This window comes from Accipiter gentilis, chromosome 17 (assembly GCF_929443795.1).
Source record: "Accipiter gentilis chromosome 17, bAccGen1.1, whole genome shotgun sequence".
Lineage (NCBI taxonomy): Eukaryota > Metazoa > Chordata > Aves > Accipitriformes > Accipitridae > Astur > Astur gentilis.
This window is the reverse complement of record NC_064896.1, coordinates 8191713-8208923: the sequence shown is the minus strand read 5'-3', so window position 1 is coordinate 8208923 and position 17211 is coordinate 8191713. Positions and strand designations below refer to the sequence as shown.

The window sequence follows — 17211 nt, the reverse complement described above, 5'->3', positions numbered from 1 at the left end:
GCAATTAAAGACTGCAATCATGCATGCACATACGTTGCTAGCTCATACCAATATACAAGTGCTTCACTCTTCAGCTGTAACACTGTGTCATTTTCTAAGTGATTTAAAATATAACTGCACACATCCCCTCAATAATCAGTGTTCTGGCACCCAGAGAGGAGGGTACAGTAAAGATCTATGTAGCAATGTATATAAAAAAAAAAAAATCACAGCAAATGAAACAGGGCCCCATGTAACCTAATCTAAGGCCCTGCTTTCAACAGAAGGTCGGACCAGATGATTTCCAGAGACTCCTTCCAACGCAGATTTTCCTACGATTCTAAACCCAACCATATTCATGGTCCTGATACTGCTTCCCCAACACATCACTTTGCCCTGACTTCTTAACTCAAGATAAGAAAAAAATGCAGGCTAGTTTCAAGCTGATAGATTTCTCGTAACGAATAAGAAACTTGAGCAGAAGATTTATTCTGTACTGCACCACGTATTCTGTTTAAGCTGTTGGGAAGAGACACAGCATCTCCGGGAAGCATTCTAAGCTCCAGCCAGCGCCGCACTTCGCCGCGAAGCTGAGGAGCCCGCAGGCCGTCGCTGCCGATGGATGCGCCCGCAGCGCTGCACGCCCGAGCCTGGACCCCCGGCGGGCCCAGCGCCGCCGCAGCAGCCAGCCACCCCCTCCGCGGGGTCAGGGAGCGCAGGCCCGGCCAGGCGGCCCTCAGCCCCACGGCCCTTCCCGCCCCACGCTCCCCCAGCCCGGCCCCGCGGCCCGGCGCCACTCCCCCGGCCCAGCCCGGCAGGCACCCGCGCTCCGCCGCAGACCCGCGGCACCCCCAGAAGCGAGCGGCCCGGCGGAACGACGGCGGCCCCGTCCGCGGCCCGCCCGTCCGCTCACCAGCTAGGGCACTCGAAGAGCGAGAGGCCGCCGCCACCGGCGGCATTCGCGTTCGCCGCCATCTTGCATCTGCCCCATTCAGGCGGGCCGAGGGCAGGATGGGAAGCTGGAGGACCGGCGCAGGAGGCGATCCCAGCGTGCCCCGCGCGGCGCTGGCGGGGCGGGGCTCCGCCGCCCGGGGCTGGTCACAGCGGCCCGGCGGCGGCTCGGAGGCCGGTCCCGGCCCTCGGGGAGCCGCGCCGGCTCCCGTCGCTGCCTCTCTGTGCCCGTCGGCCCCGTCCACCGACGCGCCTTCTCCGTCGCAGCTGGCGGCCGCCCCCCTCGCTGCGGCGGGAGGAGGAAGGGGGTGACGGGGGCGGGGGAGAAGTCGAACACCAGGGGAATAGCCCGGATCGAGCCCTCCTGTAGCAGGTTTCAGCGCCTCGACTTTCCACTGAACAGCAGACAGAAAAGCAGTTAGATGGCGGGTAACAGGGGTCCTGCGCTTTGTTAAACGTACAGGTACCTGAGCTCCTGTGAGGGAAAAACCACATTTTGCTGGAATCATCCCAGTGAGCCACAGCTCCCCTAAGAGCTGCTGCTCAGAGGTCCTTGCACCCCTGAGGAGGGCAGGGATAGCTACCACGACAAGCTTATCCCTTCGCTGGCTCTCATGGCAAGCGCCAGACTTCCCAGAATAAGTTTCCAGCAACTCTTAGAGCAGTAGAAAACACATCTGAGAGCTAGGAACGCTTAGTGCCAGACTCCTGCAGCAACAACAATTAGAGTTTCTGATGGTGATTTTTCATACTAAGGAACATTAGTCAAGACTGCTGTTAAAAATAGTTGCTGCAGCAGTTCCACTGCTAAGTTCAATCAATAATGTAAAGAAAGAAGAGAAAGGAGTCAAGAAATTACAGCAGTCCTGAGGTCAGCTAGCTGGACTGGTGTCCTCAATTCCAGTTTCCAGAGCACTAAAACAGGCTATTATCCTACAAATAATGCACCCAAGGCTCCCTTTTAAGCATGGCAAGGAGGCAAGTGCTTTCATTTTCAGATGGAGGCACGACATCCAAAGGACGCTCCCCCTGCAGCAGGCAGTGCACAAAGCAGCAGGCTTTACCATTCAGGAGGAATATTTTAAATAAGGAGCAGAACAACACACAATTCCCCTTGCTTTCAAGTCAGATTTTACAGGCTCAGCAAAGGCTTCAAGTTCCAGAAACGGGCATATAGTCAAAGCCGACCCAACACTGTTCCGAGGCATCCAGATTAATTTTTCTGTGATTAGCTATTATACAGGGCTCTGCAGAGGAGTTGTGTATAGCCACGTGAAAGTAATTCAGTGTTTCCAGTTAGTTTCATTCTTAAATCACAGACCATAGAACTAAAGCTGGAAGAAACACTGCTGTTGCTGATACAAAGTCTTCTACCCTGCTTACAGAGGGAACTGCAAACATACCTATGCCCATGTCTAAACTGCACGAGAAAGAAGCTCTGACATAGGCTTTTAAAAGTGTTTATTGATGGTTATTAGATGGAATGATGGCGCAATAGTGCAAACCACTGTGCAGCTGGGAGAACACCCTCCCTTCCCAGCTTTCACATTTACTTTATTATACAGGAGACATGGAATAAGGATTAAATACAAAATGGGTCAGTATGCTGCGTTTACCACACTCCGTTGGGCTTTGGACAGATCACTGTTCCCTCAGTGCATTTCAGTTCAGAGCTACATCAAAGCAGGGAGTGGCTGCTACATTCTGTCCAGCTCTACTAGCAAGACAGTTGGAACCAGCAATCTTTTTAATTTGTACGCACATCCTCAGTCTGAAAAACCTAGCACTTGACTCACTCCATTTCCACACTTTGTATCATAAAGTATAGAAAATACCAGATGTTCACAAGCCACACATAATATTTACTGGTACACTACAAGTGAGCTTTAAGAGTACTACTTCAGAAGCAAGATTTCTGCTAATACTCATCTAGCTTACTAGCTTGTAAACTTAGGTGCCCATTTCCTCATCTTTGTGTGATTTTCTCCCTAAAAACAATTAGGAGTGAGCAGCTAAACATTGTATTTCCAGTGCTTGAGAGTCAGCATTGGAAGATATTTATTTGTCCAATAATAAACCACCAGCTAGTTTCTCTAAGGAAGTTGCATTGTTAGAGTGTAAGTCAAAGAACATCCTGTCCTCAGATGATGCATTTTGGAAAAGAACCACCCCAACCACTCTCAGAAAATTAAACTACACAGTCACGAGTCTCCAGGCTAAACTGACCAGCACGCGGTGGTTCCAACTATCATCCGTACATACTTCTCCTTGCCTTTCAAATCTGTAACATCATCTTTCTCTTCAAGAGAATCTAGAACCACAGCCACTTGGAGACTAATAAAACCATGGGGCAGATACTGGAGACTTTAGAAACTGCTGCATTAAGGTAATGTGAATTGGTGTTGTGCCCTCTTTGAATGTCATTCTTATTCCACTCCAACAAAGTTACTTATACATATAAAATGTTAAAGTTGTGCCACTTGTCAAAAACAAGACACCTCCAATTATTGATCACACTTCAGCATACAGTTGGGACAGGGAATAAATACATTACAGAAAGCAAAATCACAAGATTTTAGTTACATAAAAATATAAACTGATAAATACCGTCTCCATGTTTCACTAATTCCAAATACTAGTTATCTGCACATTAGTTGCTAATATATCTATTACTAGAAGGAGTTCCAGCTTGTGCTCTCTCAGGATGGTCAATTCATTTCCAAGACTAGTCAGCCTGTTCGCTCCGAGGGAAAAAAATCTCAGGAATGAGACTAGGTTCCATGTGAAGATTTCATTTTGCTGTCTGCCAGATAATGAATCCTATGATTATAGAAGCCACAGCAAGACCAACAGTCAGGATACAGATCTTCTTACGGGATTTCTTCTAATAAAAGAAGAAAAAAAAAGCCACTGACACCAGGAACAGATGACAAGAAGAAAAAGCAAGTCTACCAGTTAGCAACATTAACTTTGGCAAACTAGAGCACTTGATACTCATACTTATTCAAGAGAAGTAGCCAGTGTAGTTGGAACACTTTTACACGTTCCTTAAACTGCATGATCCTACAGATAAATGTTTTTAGTTTTAGGAGCACAGTGGTCTAAGAGCTGCAGTTCAGTCAAAATATGACATGTTTTGCTTCTCTTAAGGAAAATGCAAGCTTTACTTCAAGCTGGCTGCAAAAGGAGAACTTGACAACACCTACCACATGCTTTTCATCCTAACTGACACCACCATGCCTTCAAAGGAAAGCCAAACATCTCTAGCTATTTAGATTTTCCAGGTAAGACTAATAAAACTGCTAAGCAGTTCTCTGATACCATCTCCCCTTGGCCACTTGGGTTTGGTTTGGAAATAGCACTGCATTTCTACAGTTTAAATGATCTAATACATATTGACTGTACTTGGATTTTACAGCTTTGATCACTTTATTCATCATAGGAAACTAAAGTCTGTCCATATACACCAAATATTTTTAACTTGGTATCTAAAGATTTGAGGACAGTTATATATAACCACTTCCTTCTCCATCTAGAAAAACACATCCAATACATGTCCAATAGCTCCCAAACTTAGATGTCAAAACTTTATAAAGGAAACCATGGAGAGAGAGAATACTACTAAATACTGCCAGATGGTAAAAGCTACTTTCCCTCCCTTGTGCTAAATAGCACTGGAGTTTTATTGCTTTCTAGTACCTCCCAACTTAAAAAATTGGACTCTTTCAAGCTGTTATCTTCTTTGAAAGCCTGAAGTCCCAGCAGCAAAACTCTGTATAGGACTGACTGAAGTAGAACCCTTATTCCTTCACAGAACCTGGACCTACAGGGACAATAATGATGAAAGGAACCTACAGAAAACATTTAATATGATACACAAAGGAGATTTAAGCAGTGGTGAGAACCACTGCAAGAGATTTGATGGGAGAAGGAGGACAGACTACAGGATAGAAACTCAGCAGTTAGAAGGGTTCTGGTGACGGGATTTGCAGCAAGTCTGGGCAAGGATTTTCACACTTCAGTGTCTTGACTAATATGTTTGCAAGACGGATAAAACATGAGAATGTTCTTGTTTAACTGTTCTAACTCGTGAGAAAAGCAAAAACAGCTTAACACTTAAACTTGCTGAGCACACCTATGTGAAAAAACAGACTGACTCTATATCCTCTGAAGTAGAAGGCTAATTTCAATACTGCGTTTTTGACTCAAGTGCTTTATCTACTCTTTGCAGCACAATTCTGAGTGAGTGTCAGCTTGCACAAGCTGTTTTTATTAACTTTTCTGGTGTGCTACAATCCTCTGTATATGTCTTGTTATGCCTGTTCCATTATTGCTCAACTGTATGTTGACAATAATGCAAGCATACAGAATTTACCTGATAATAGGCAGCTCTCTGTAACTGCTCACTGGCTCTTTCCACATGGACTTCTGCACTTTCCACATTTGCCTCTATGCTATCTATGGAAAAATAAGAGAACTCATTGTAAAATATTTCAGAGCTTCAGTGGTTAAAAAAATCAGAAATACAATACTTTTTATACAAAATACTGGAAAATTTAATCTATGCGGGCAAAACATGTAATTGAACTAAGAAGAAACTTCCTGTTATACAAACACACTTACCAATCATATCTCCCTGGTCATGAATCATCATGGCTAAATCCTTAAATATCTGATTGACATCCAAAATGTCTGCCTGAAGACAACAGTTTAACAAGTTATAACAAACATTGGTTACAATTTTTCTAATCCTCATTCTTAGTACCTCTTCTGACTATTGCTCAAAGTGTCAGAATACATACAGTCATTCACTGTCTGGTGACTTGACGCTACTGTCTATGAAACTTGGGATTAACACAAGAGCCTATAATATTCCTGTTACTGAATATTTGTTTCATCACACTAGCAACTATCACAGTATGGAATTGAGATGAACATCGTATCATGAGTTGTTCCTACCATCTCTGAAGGACCACCAGTCAATACCAAAGGAAAATAATACCTAGTCTCCTTCAACAGGAGCAGGGAGATTATCTTGGCATCAATCCTCTCTACAAGGAACTCTGTTCCTCCACCTTCAGATCTCCTCAGCCCATCCCATTAGTTAGCATTGCACGACTTCTTTGGTTTATCTCCCAATACTGTTAACTGTGCAGGATCTACTGGTCACCTCTAATTGCCTGATTGCTGTTTCTCTTTCTTTAATGAGTTCAAGGTCCTGTTCAGTTATTGCCACATCATCTTCCTGAGACTGCATTTGATTCCAATCTTCACCACTGGAAAGAGATGGAAAGAAAGTATGACTCCTTCTCTCAGTATAGGTACCTCCACACTCCATTTATAGCAAAGCACCAGTGAGTTAAAGTTGAAGAGTTTCCTACATAACAACCCCTAGGTTCCTGGCCCTGCAACTGTATACAGAGACAGGACTGATTTGTGACAACAGTTACAAATTGGAACAATTGGAAAAAAAAAAAAAAAGGGGGACAGATCAGGAAAAGTGAAGAAACTGGAAAGGAGTTACATGCATAGAATACTCTCTTCTAGGATGTGACAGTTATCTATAGCATTATAGAAGAAATCTTTCGTCAGTTCTGCCTTTTTTAATACCTGTACCTTCCTTCCCTCTCATTATCCCCAAAAGGGAGAAATCAGGGTGAAAGTTTTGGTAGAGAGTAGCCTGCAAGCACAACATTATCAGAACAAAAGAACATCTGACAAGCATCTCTATTCAAAGATTCTCACTTGCTATCTGGCATTTGGAGATAATTGTTCTAGTATTTTATTAGTCTAGTAAGAACTTCAAATTAAATCACACACAAAAAGAGGTGTTAAAACCAAATAACTCTGCATCCCAGTCTACCTCTCTCCTGAAGAGCTGGTACTTTGTAACTGCTGCACAAGTTACACAAATTATAGTGAAGGCTGCACCTATAATAAAGGCCATCGATATGTTCAGCATAGAAAGCTCTTCAAGGGCAACATCTCCCTCTTCTCAACACAGAGAACTGTGCTGGAAAGCACAGTAACATTCCAGTGTTAGGTATACAACACTAAACACTAAGTTTTAAAGTCTCAAAATGCCAAAAGAAATGAAGACAAACTACATGATTAGGTCAGAGACAGCTGACCATTCCAGCAATTCAGCTCTGAGATGACAGCAGGGTCTTCAGATATTTAATGCAGAAGTTTCTGACATGTAGCACACAAGAATAACTTTGAATGTGGAGTAGCTGCTGTATGCCACTATCTCTCATGGAGGTAAGAGCTTGTGCATGAACAGGTACCTGTCTGGTTCCCCCTGCTTTAGCGTGCAAGGCCTTCAAACTCATCACAGCATATGTATAACTGAACAACCTGGGGTTTTCACTCCTGACTCAGGATGTGAAAGCACAGGTCTAATGAAGGGGATGCACACCAAGCAGCTGATCAGATGAAATACTGCTTGTAGAGGGAGGATGTACAGACAAGACATGTAAGCTAGGTCTGTTGATTTAGAAAGTTAAAGGATTTGTACAGATAGGGCCAACATATTTCATCCCAGTTTTCCCAAACATACATATAGCAGAAACTGACACAGTAGTCACAGATTTGGAGTGTCTTGAGTTCTCTTTACCACATTGTAGAGTTGATATTACATTTTACAAACCCATCGACTATGCAACTATCTGACAGGTGACAGTAATGCTGTCTTCTTATGCACTGGCAAATCAATCCTAGAACATGCACAATATCCAGGACTTCTGAATTTAAGGCAGCCTCATCCACTACTCTGTAATAGCTCCAACTAGGTGGCTAGAGAACACTCAAACCCATGAAATAAATATACAGCTCTTTGTGGAACGAGTCACAGTGACAGAAATCCTGTCTGATAATCTTATGCTCACAGTCCAGAAAACCAGGAGCTTCCAACTGCCACATACTAGGGTCTCTACTGTTCCCCTCAGTGCAGCAATCACATAATCTATGTTTAAGAAGGATAAAATACTGTCATATGCAGTTAATTTTTTACATTGTATATTACAAGTACTGTAATAATTGCATTTCAGATCTTTCTGTTTTGCATTCAGCTAGTAGAGCCTTGCCCAAGTTACAATAACATATCTCACCACAAAAACTTCAGTTATATGTAGTTAAAAGCAAACCAACAAGAGTACCAGAAGCTGTTACCTATCAAATGAAACAAGCTGTTCCTCTCTGAACCGCTCATCAGCCTGGAAGAGATAAATGAGTTATTAGTCTTGCAGACTACCAGGACCACTCTCAAAATCAATAGGAGTATCTTGAAGACAAAGGCATATACTGTCCAAAGAGTTCTTTGAGAATGCCACTGTCATTTCAACATTCAGATCTTACTTAGGTTAATTAAGATCAGATTTAGATTAATCTTTAGATTAATTTTCAGATTCAGATTGTCTCTGCAAATCAGAGGCAACTGAGCAATCAAAAGCAGCTAGGCTGTTTACTCAGATCAGCTGTCATTTGTCACTTCCTTTCTCAACATGTAGCAAAAAATTTAGATCATAATCCAATGGATAAATGCGTTCCCTTATGGAAATTAATAATGCATACTTAACACAAAACCCCAAGGCAACGGGAGAAAAATGCTTTCACTAGCTTTTTTATTATGAATTCTTAGTAGCCACAGTGGTTTGTCAAAACATAATAGCAAGAAAGTTTGAACATACATTGGAGATATTAGCAGGACAGAAGCTATAAGAAAATAAAGAAACATAGTGTGAGATTTAAGATGTAATTTAAGGTGTGATAAGCTTCCAACTGACCTCTTTACATTTTCTAGTCTAGGGCTGACGTCAAGCAACAAGTAGCCTGCAATACTTTGCTATTAACTATACTTGGACTCCCCATCTCCTCCTCCACAACATTTGCAACTACCAGGATTCCTCCCCTCCTCTACTAACAATGAACAAGGAACACACTGAAATGAGTGCCTACTTACAACATCTGGAACAACAAAACTAATGCACCGAGGCCTCATCTGCACTCAGTAACATGTCAGTCGACAGCTATGAAGTTGGCAGGTAAGTACAAGAACTCTCAAAAGACTTGTAGTTCACTATATCAATACAAAATTCCTACATATACTTACAGAGATACGGGAGCCAGCTCTCGCCCTTGCTACAGTCTCTTTTTCCTTCTCTGACACTCGCCTCTGTATTGCCTGGAAGTTATTTAAGGCCATGGAGAAGTCATTCATTAAACGTTCTTTCTGAAGCCTCTGTTGGCGCTAAAGAATTGAAACAAAAACAAGCGTTCAGATATTCCCATTCATAATGTAACTGTCAGAATCTTAAAAAAACCCATCATCATCATAACAACAACAATGAATGCTGGCATTCAAGTAACCTTTTGATTCCAGCATTCTGGGACACCAGAGAGAACAAAAAACCCACCATATTTTAATTTGTTGTATAAAAAATGCTGTACACCTTGCCTATTGCAGAACAGTTTTGTGCAATAAGGTTCTCTAATTTCAATCTAGTTTTAAGTCTGAAGTAGAGAGGACTTCTACACCATTACTTTTATTCAAATCACATTCCAGTAATCTACCATATTTAATGATGTGCCTTTTGGATACCTACAATGCCTTTACCCTCCATTCCTCTACTTAGCCAACCTGATAGTACTTAACTTTCTCTTGTCCTGATAAGACAACCCCCTTAACTCTCTTACAAATACAGGAATACACACACTTCCAGAACTAATGACAACACCCATTACCCCAGTTTCACAGGCTGTCTCTCCCAGCTGTGCCACACTACAAGCTTGCTGTTATTTGATCAGAGAATATCCTGAGTCCCGAAAAACATTTCATTTTTTCTTTTCTCCAAATACATTAGTTGTAATGTTCCTTTTCATCCTCATTTTACAGTCTCAACTTATTTAGCCTCCACAGACCATCTCCTCTGGGTGTTGCGACATCCCAGCTATGGGAAATGAAGTTGTGAAAAAGCTTGTCCCAAGGACACTCAATACTCTGGTCAGTTCTTATGTTTTCCATTAGAGAGATTCCCAACAGCTGTCTCAAATTGCAGGCTTTCCAGTATTGCAATCCTTCAACAAGTTTCTATCAATTCAACAGCCATTTCAAGGAAATAAATATTTTCAATTCATTTTTTCTATAATAAGCCACTACAGCAGCCTTATAATACACTACAGCTTCCATTTGAGCCATCTGGAAGCAACAACCCTTCTGTCAGAGGAGATTCTCAGTATGTTGATGCCAGCTCCTGCAGATTTTGATTGGACTGCTCCAATAGACTTCACTAGGCTTCAAAAGTTGCTGCTGCATTCAGTGAGATGCACATGACAGGATTTTGTTCACCAGAGGGAGATTAACTGAAAAATATTTGCTGAACAAACAGGCAAAATGTGGCCATGCTTACAACCGGCACATAAACCTTTAAATACAGAATTAGACTAAGACAACATCTGCTGACCCATATCCACAATCATCCCACAACAGTACTACAAAAGCAGTTGTATCAATATTGTGGTAGTGATTCAAAGTAGAGCAAGAAACAGCAGAAGACTATCACTTCCCTTTCCCATAGGGACGGCGAACTCGAGGGACTATTTGGCAAGACAAAGTCATTGCCTCACTATGTTTTGCTTTATTCAAATATGAGCAAGGTGAGTCAGCTTCCCCCCCGGCTAATAAATCACATGTAAGGGAAAGCTTTTTGGCATGATCACATTTCATACTGACATGCAGGTTGCTATGAGTTCTTATCCTAAAACACTGCCTCGCATCACCAGGCACTTTGTAAACAATATTATTTTTCAGAAATTTACTCGGAAAAACAGAATTGCAGCCTCAGCTATCCCCAAACCTTTAGGGCTTATCTCACACAAGTAAGTTTTATACCTTTTGCCATGGGAAACATTGTTTTCCCAGTGTTACATAAGCAGCCGGGATGTAGCCAGTTTAATGTGTTCCCTACTTCAGCAACATCCTTCATTGCAAAAGGCTGCTGTCTCTTCTGCTGTGCCAATTCAAGCTTTGTGAGGTTGTGGTCTAAGCTAGTTTCATGAAATGAGTGATTTAAAAATACAACCAGAAAAATTCTGTGTGCCTACCTGTTCAGAAGCAGACAGAGGAAGTGGTAAAGACCCCAACTCCTTGAGATATTCATTGGTCTCTTTGGCAAGGCAGTTTGCAGAATGCTGTAGCTGTTGTCTGAAATAAAAGTTCAAAAGCAGTTACACAAGCTTCTACATCAAAAGCAGTCTCTGAGCATTTCAGTTTCCAAAATAATGACCAAGTAGGGGTTCTGAGATCACACATCTGTATGGTGGCTTTTTTTTTTCCTACCCTAATGCAACAGAGATGTACTTTTAGCTTTTACCATCAACTTGACTCAGGACTATGTTTAAAAAAAAAAGATTCAAAGAAGTTCTGTACTCCCTGCTAACTAGTATAATTCAGTAGTTTTAAAAGTATATTTTTTTTCCAGTGGCATAAGAGAGAGAAATTCAAGGGAGAGACAGCTTTACTCAGTGAACATAATCACTCTTTTAGGGCAAATTCCTTGGGGTACTGATCGGTAACTAACTGTTCACTTGACAACTGCCAACTCCATTGGTTAAATGTACATTTGATAAAAGTACAGCGCCTCAGAGAGACGAAATTCTTATATTTTTGTGAAAATTTGTGGTCAGAGAGAAAATGATCGAGCTTCTACTTTGCGAAATGCACAGCTTTCCCTTGAGCCTTTATGTTTTCCAACATTATATTTTCCAACAAATCAAAGCTATTGTTGCAAAGGATCAAGTGCAGCAGCACCTTCATTAGTACCACAGTACAGTACAGAAAGACATTAGTTACACTGAGCTTAATGTAAAGACATCACCTTGTACGTCAAAGATGCATTTTATTAGAAAGAATGTTAATGCTTCACAGAGAACAGAACTGCAAGTTTTATTTTGCAACCATTTGCACAAAAACCGATACGGTAAACCAGGAAGACACAAAATACTAAACCATTACTTTTTTGGCATTCAATGGATACAAGATGCTTAAATGAAAGTCATCCATTCTGCCCAATAGATACACAAATCAAACTATTCAGCCTGCATTATTGTATAAGTTGAACTGCAATATGTGAGCTGAATAAACCACCCATGCATTTTTCTATTAAATTTGAATGGCAGCTGACAATTTGCGGAGTGCAACCACTCTCACCTTGAACAGGAGGGCCATTTCTACAATGAAATTAAATGGAAACACATTTGTTTGGTCACCAGTGATTAGTTCTTTAATCTACCAATTAAATACAGGTCAAGTCAACTGAGCAGCTCAAGCAAACAAATTCCTTTCTCTCCCAACTGGGCTCTGATTTCATCCTTCAAATGTAGCTATCACCACAAGTTATGAACTTAGCCAAAAATCAACTATTATAAAAAATGGGGAAGTTGCATATTCAGAGATTCAAGATACAGTCACATGAAGAGACAATGGAAGAACTTACTTTCAAGTTTTCTTTCATGACTCCAGAAATTATTCTTCTCATAACTTGCAATTTATTCTTTACAAGGTTGTAGAAGACGCACAGACATACAGACTCCCTGTTCAGTCTCTCTAGGAGTTGGTTTGGACTATACCTGTTTAAATGTCTTCTATATTGTTCCCCACTGGCATATTATTCTTCTGAAATGACATGTGTCATTTTGGCTGCCATATAAGATTGCTAATCTTTCTAGTGCCTAAATCCACCTGTACTACAAGCTACTTCTTCATCCATTATGGGTCTTCCTTGCTGTTTTTCATTATTGCTCTTATATGAGGACCAAGTACCTGGTACAGCATTCATTTCTTCTAAACCACAAGTGAGGCTACTATGGCTAGTCCTCAGAGTACAGCTAATGCCTGGCTGATGTATTATTACTCTTAAAATAAACTATACCATTTCTAACCTTTCCTATCCAGCAGTTTTGAATGGCTTCTCTGGAGTCCTGCAGAAATACCTTAATTCACGCAGTAAACTACTTAAGGCAGCTAGTCATTTTTGGTTTGTAGGACTGTATTAAATTTATCTAATAAAGCATCTCCCCAGAGCAAGTAACACATAACCCAGTTCCTCTAAGAGTACAGACAGAAATGAAAGAGAACCTATACAAATATTAGCTCATTTAATACTTACAAGTTCTCCTGAAGCTTGCTGGAATCCTGCTTGGTTCCCAGCTGGCTCATCAAATTCTTTATTTGAGCAGCTGAAGATAAAGAGATCACAAGATGCATTAATAAGACAAGTTCCAGGGTATTTTATTCCTTCTTGAATATATTCTTCTAGCTTTCCCCAAAAAGATTTCTCTCAATGTTTGACTTAAGCTGGTAAGACAAGACTTACATTCTTTGCTTTAAATGCAAAGTGTATTTTAAACATTCCCATTTAGACATGATCTAGCCTAACAGACTAACTTTCAGGCAAGAAAGCAATAGTGAGGCATACATACTCTGAAGACAAGTCTGTGGAGCTAAAAGCTCATGCACTCTTCTTCCTCAGCCTTTTTAGACCAACCAACATAGCTGTTTGCCTACCAGCCTTGCTAGTTCTGTATTTCAGGCTATCACTGCTGCAGAACAACTTTACTACGCTGTGTTGCCACTTTTATATATTCTAAAGTTACTTAAATTATTAGTACTCTTTTAAAAAAAGAAAATAAGAAAAAGCCAAGGGTTGCTGTGAATTTAAAAAAAAAAATCTGAATTTTTCTACTCATGATAGCCCAAACCTTTTGCAATACTGGCACAAGCAATCTTTCAAGAACAGCAGATAGCAATGGTGCACTTCATGGGTAGCTTGCATCAATGTGAAATCATGATGTAGCAAGAAGAAATATTCTAGTCCTCCTTCTCCCCTCATCTCCCTTGTTCTTCCACTATTTTCCTTGTGTGGGCAGTGATGATCATGCAACCATACAATGAATCATATCAAACCATTAACCTACCTGGAAAGCAAGCACCATCTTCTCTCCCTACTCCCTTTACCTTAGAAGATTATTTTTTTGACAGATCGACAAGCTGATCCACTTTATTCCGCAGCTGCACAATTTTTAGCACTACTAAAGATGCCGGGCACACCACTTATAACAGCAGTACAAAGTTTGATTGGCTCAAATTGATCATGAAATCATATGCTATCCCTCAAACATTGAGAGAGGCAAGACCAAGCAGGATCAACTTAGTACAGTTCTATAGGCAGCTGAATTGAGTTGAAATACCCCATAAGTTTAACAAGAACTACTTCCAATTCAGTGACATCCTACTGGTCTAACTTCTGCTTTCAGCCTGGAGGAAGCCACTTCAGTTGATTAGATGTGTTGCTGAAGAAACAGCAGATTCCTACAAGGGCCACTTCTTTTAAAGTGATGTCCAATGGCTTATAACAATGGCAGCTCAGCTAAGACTGCAACACAATTTAATTGGTAATTAGGCAAGTATTCTAGCTTTGGCATCCAGCAAAAGTTCTCGCCGAGAATTCTAGACTTCTATTAGCTCATAGAATGAGGAGTTGTTTAGCGACTCCTTGTACACTGAGCTGAACATGGCTTCTAGCAAGCAAGACTGCACATATTTCACAGCTCTGTCAGCCACAGGAAGGTCAGAAAAGTTCATAGTCAAGTTAAACTGACAAATGGCACACGGACTATACTCTGTGTGCAGATATCAAGGATTTTGCATATGGCATTTATGCTATAACATCTAGATACTCTGTGATGTATTTTTCCTTCTTCATTGGGGGAAATTCTCGTGTGAGTCCCATTTCCACGCCAGGCAATGTGCTTTTTGCCCTGGTCTAAGCCAGGTTCAGCAATTCGCTGTGCTTAGTTTACCTCAGCCAACAGCAACACAGAGAGTCTACACAAAATGAGAGCAAAGTGTCTGGGAGGCTAAAGGAAGGGGCTGGAGCTCTTTATTCTTTGGATAGTGGGTACACATATCAACACAGAGAGCCCCCTCAGTCAACAGCTTTCAGTCTTCAAACCCTTTCAATTTTAGGCCATAAAGCCTTCCACATACTGACTATTTTACACTTAAGATTACTTAAAACATTTCAATCACTGCTCTAGATGCTTAGGTAATGTAACAGTCTTGCAAGCAACAGTTTTGCCAACTCAGCTCACCAGTATTCTGTACATTTTGTGTGAAATGCTAACTCTACAGAGTTTCTCAAAAGGGCTGAATAATAATCAGCTGTGTTCACTGTTTGCCTGCTGTTTTCCCTATAGGGAATGAAAGGAGAAAAGAGGACAGGCTTAAGGCTTCAATATCTCTTCTTCTCCTAGGCTTGAACAGAAAGCTTTTATAAAACTTGTTATAAAGTTAATTACCATAACGTTAAGTCAGATGTTCTGTGTGTTCCCACCCACCTTGATAAAAACTGTAAGGCTATTTGTTTCATTTGAAATAGGCACTGCACTGAGATAGGATGGCTGCTGGTCATGAGACAGTGGAAGCTTGTCCTGTGAGAAAGAGAAGCTGAACTACTTAGAAGGGGAGGCTCACAGAAGTCCCATGGAAGGGGCGGGGGGGGGGGGGGGGGGGGGAGGTATAAAGGGGGAAAAAAAAGACAAGACAACCACAAACCCACACAACCTGTGTTATGTGGTGAACTTAGAAGCAATTCAACTAGCAGCCATGCCTATACCAAGAGGAAATGAACATGACTGAGCAAAAGCAAAGCAGTTTCAGCAATATTAATAGCTTTGCATAATTGAATTGGAGAAGTCACCAACTTTCAAAGGAACAAACATGTTCAACTGACCTTGCCCCTTAAAAAATTGCATGGGTACTTACTTGGACAATTAATACCTTTTTTAGCAAAGGCTGTATCCTTAGGAAGGGGTTACATCAAAGACTCTTGGAAGCAACTCATTTAGTAAGCAGTATTTCGGCAATCAATACTAGGATTTAAATGACCAGCTTACAATACCAATAACTTTCTCTAACAACAACCATATGACCAAGAAACTGCAACACCATTTACTTAATGGCAATCTGCTCAGCAGCAGAACACTTCCCTGCAGAACTCTGCCAGCACAGTTAAGAGGAAACGGGCAAGTTAACGTCAGCCTTCAGAAATCTCTGCAACAGCAGCTTCTTCCTCCCAGACACCCTGCGCAAGGCAGGGTGACAACCTTTGGCTCCCTGCTTCCACTTCAGCACCTCACTGAAGGCACCTAAAAGCGAACCAGAAGCCTGGCTCTTGCCAGGGGCGACAGAGGGTTTCGGTTCTGCTGGGGAAGAGCGCAGCCTGGCAAAAGCGACATAAACACCGCACCAAGAGCCACAGGAGCACGAATTTCGCCCAGGCCAGCGGCGGCAGGTAAGCTGTTAATTACAGCGTACGGAGGAGGCAGCTCGGCTCCCGGCCGGCCTGCGTCCGCAGCCACGGGGAGGCGAGGCCCCCACCCCCGGGAGGCCCTCGGGAGGCCCTCGGTCCGCCCGGCACCGCCCTGGTGGAGGGACCCCGAGGAGGGACCCCCCGCACCGCCGGCGAGGCGGCCGCCGCGGTCCGCGCTCCCCACGGGGCGCTGCCCGCCCACCCGGGCCGGGCCGCCCCTTCCCCCCCGGGCCCGGGCGCACTCACTGTACTGCGCGATGCGCTGCACGTTGGTGCTGCATGTCTGGATGATGCCGCCGAAGTCCCGCGGCGGGGGCGTCGCCCCGGGACGGTAGGGGTCCAGCGGACCGTACGACATGGCCGGGGCGGGAAGGAACGAAGGAAGGAAGGAGCGCGGCTCCGCCGGGCCCAGCTGACAGAACCCCACCGGCCTCCGCGCATGCGCCGTCGCCCGGTGCTGCTGACGGAGCGCCCGCATATGCGCGAGGCGCGGCCGCCGGCGCCTGCGCGCTCGAGGGCCGGTGAGCCCGCCCGGTGCCATGGTAACGGGGCCCCCGCCCCGCGCCCGGCGCGAGGACCGGCCGGCCGCTGAGGGGGAGCCGCGGCTGCGGGTGCAGGGCTTGGGGCCGAGCTCCGGCACCGTCTGCTCGCTGTGAGGGAGGGTCGTGCCCGCCCCTGTCCCTGCCAGGGCCCGCAGTACCGCTTCGGGGGAGCCGAGTCGAGGAGCTGATCGTTTTTGTTAGAACAGGCCGCGTCCTGATCCGTCTCATCCTGCGGCCGAATGAATGCCAGGAGCCACCCCGGGGAAGCGGCGGAAGGTGTCACCGCAGGCCCGGGGAAAGGCGAGGCTGTTTGGGTCGTAACCTGTGCCTGCGTGAGTGCAACGCAAAACATGGTAGCCGACGTTTCAGGC

The 17211-nt window shown here is 43.4% G+C and overlaps 2 protein-coding genes across 2 annotated transcripts in view; both read right to left on the bottom strand.

Annotated features, from left to right (window-relative positions):
* Window positions 1–1038, bottom strand: part of PPP1R8 (protein phosphatase 1 regulatory subunit 8) — a 33781-nt gene extending 32743 nt beyond the window's left edge. Inside the window, exon 1 of the mRNA XM_049819804.1 lies at window positions 893–1038. Coding sequence (XP_049675761.1) covers window positions 893–954 — 62 coding nt within the window. The 5' untranslated portion in view covers window positions 955–1038. The remainder of the gene's footprint in view (window positions 1–892) is intronic.
* Window positions 1039–1890: 852 nt separating this feature from the next.
* Window positions 1891–16782, bottom strand: STX12 (syntaxin 12). Its single transcript, XM_049819806.1, has 9 exons — window positions 16545–16782; window positions 13095–13164; window positions 11032–11131; window positions 9041–9178; window positions 8101–8144; window positions 6101–6206; window positions 5554–5626; window positions 5306–5388; window positions 1891–3814 (listed from the first exon to the last, which is right to left on the bottom strand). The coding sequence occupies exons 1-9, from the start codon at window positions 16774–16776 to the stop codon at window positions 3722–3724; spliced, it is 939 nt and encodes a 312-aa protein (XP_049675763.1). The 5' UTR covers window positions 16777–16782; the 3' UTR covers window positions 1891–3721.
* Window positions 16783–17211: the final 429 nt, after the last annotated feature.

What these genes read in the sequence shown, in the direction of transcription:
- STX12 (XM_049819806.1), bottom strand. Translation starts at nt 16,776, where the DNA reads ATGCGGGCGCTCCGTCAGCAGCACCGGGCGACGGCGCATGCGCGGAGG. An exon ending in GAGCTGGCTCCCGTATCTCT is followed by an intron (nt 8,145 to 9,040) that starts GTAAGTATATGT and finishes TATCTCTTCCAG; the next exon opens with GCTGATGAGCGGTTCAGAGA. An exon ending in TGACCAGGGAGATATGATTG is followed by an intron (nt 5,389 to 5,553) that starts GTAAGTGTGTTT and finishes ATTTTTCCATAG; the next exon opens with ATAGCATAGAGGCAAATGTG.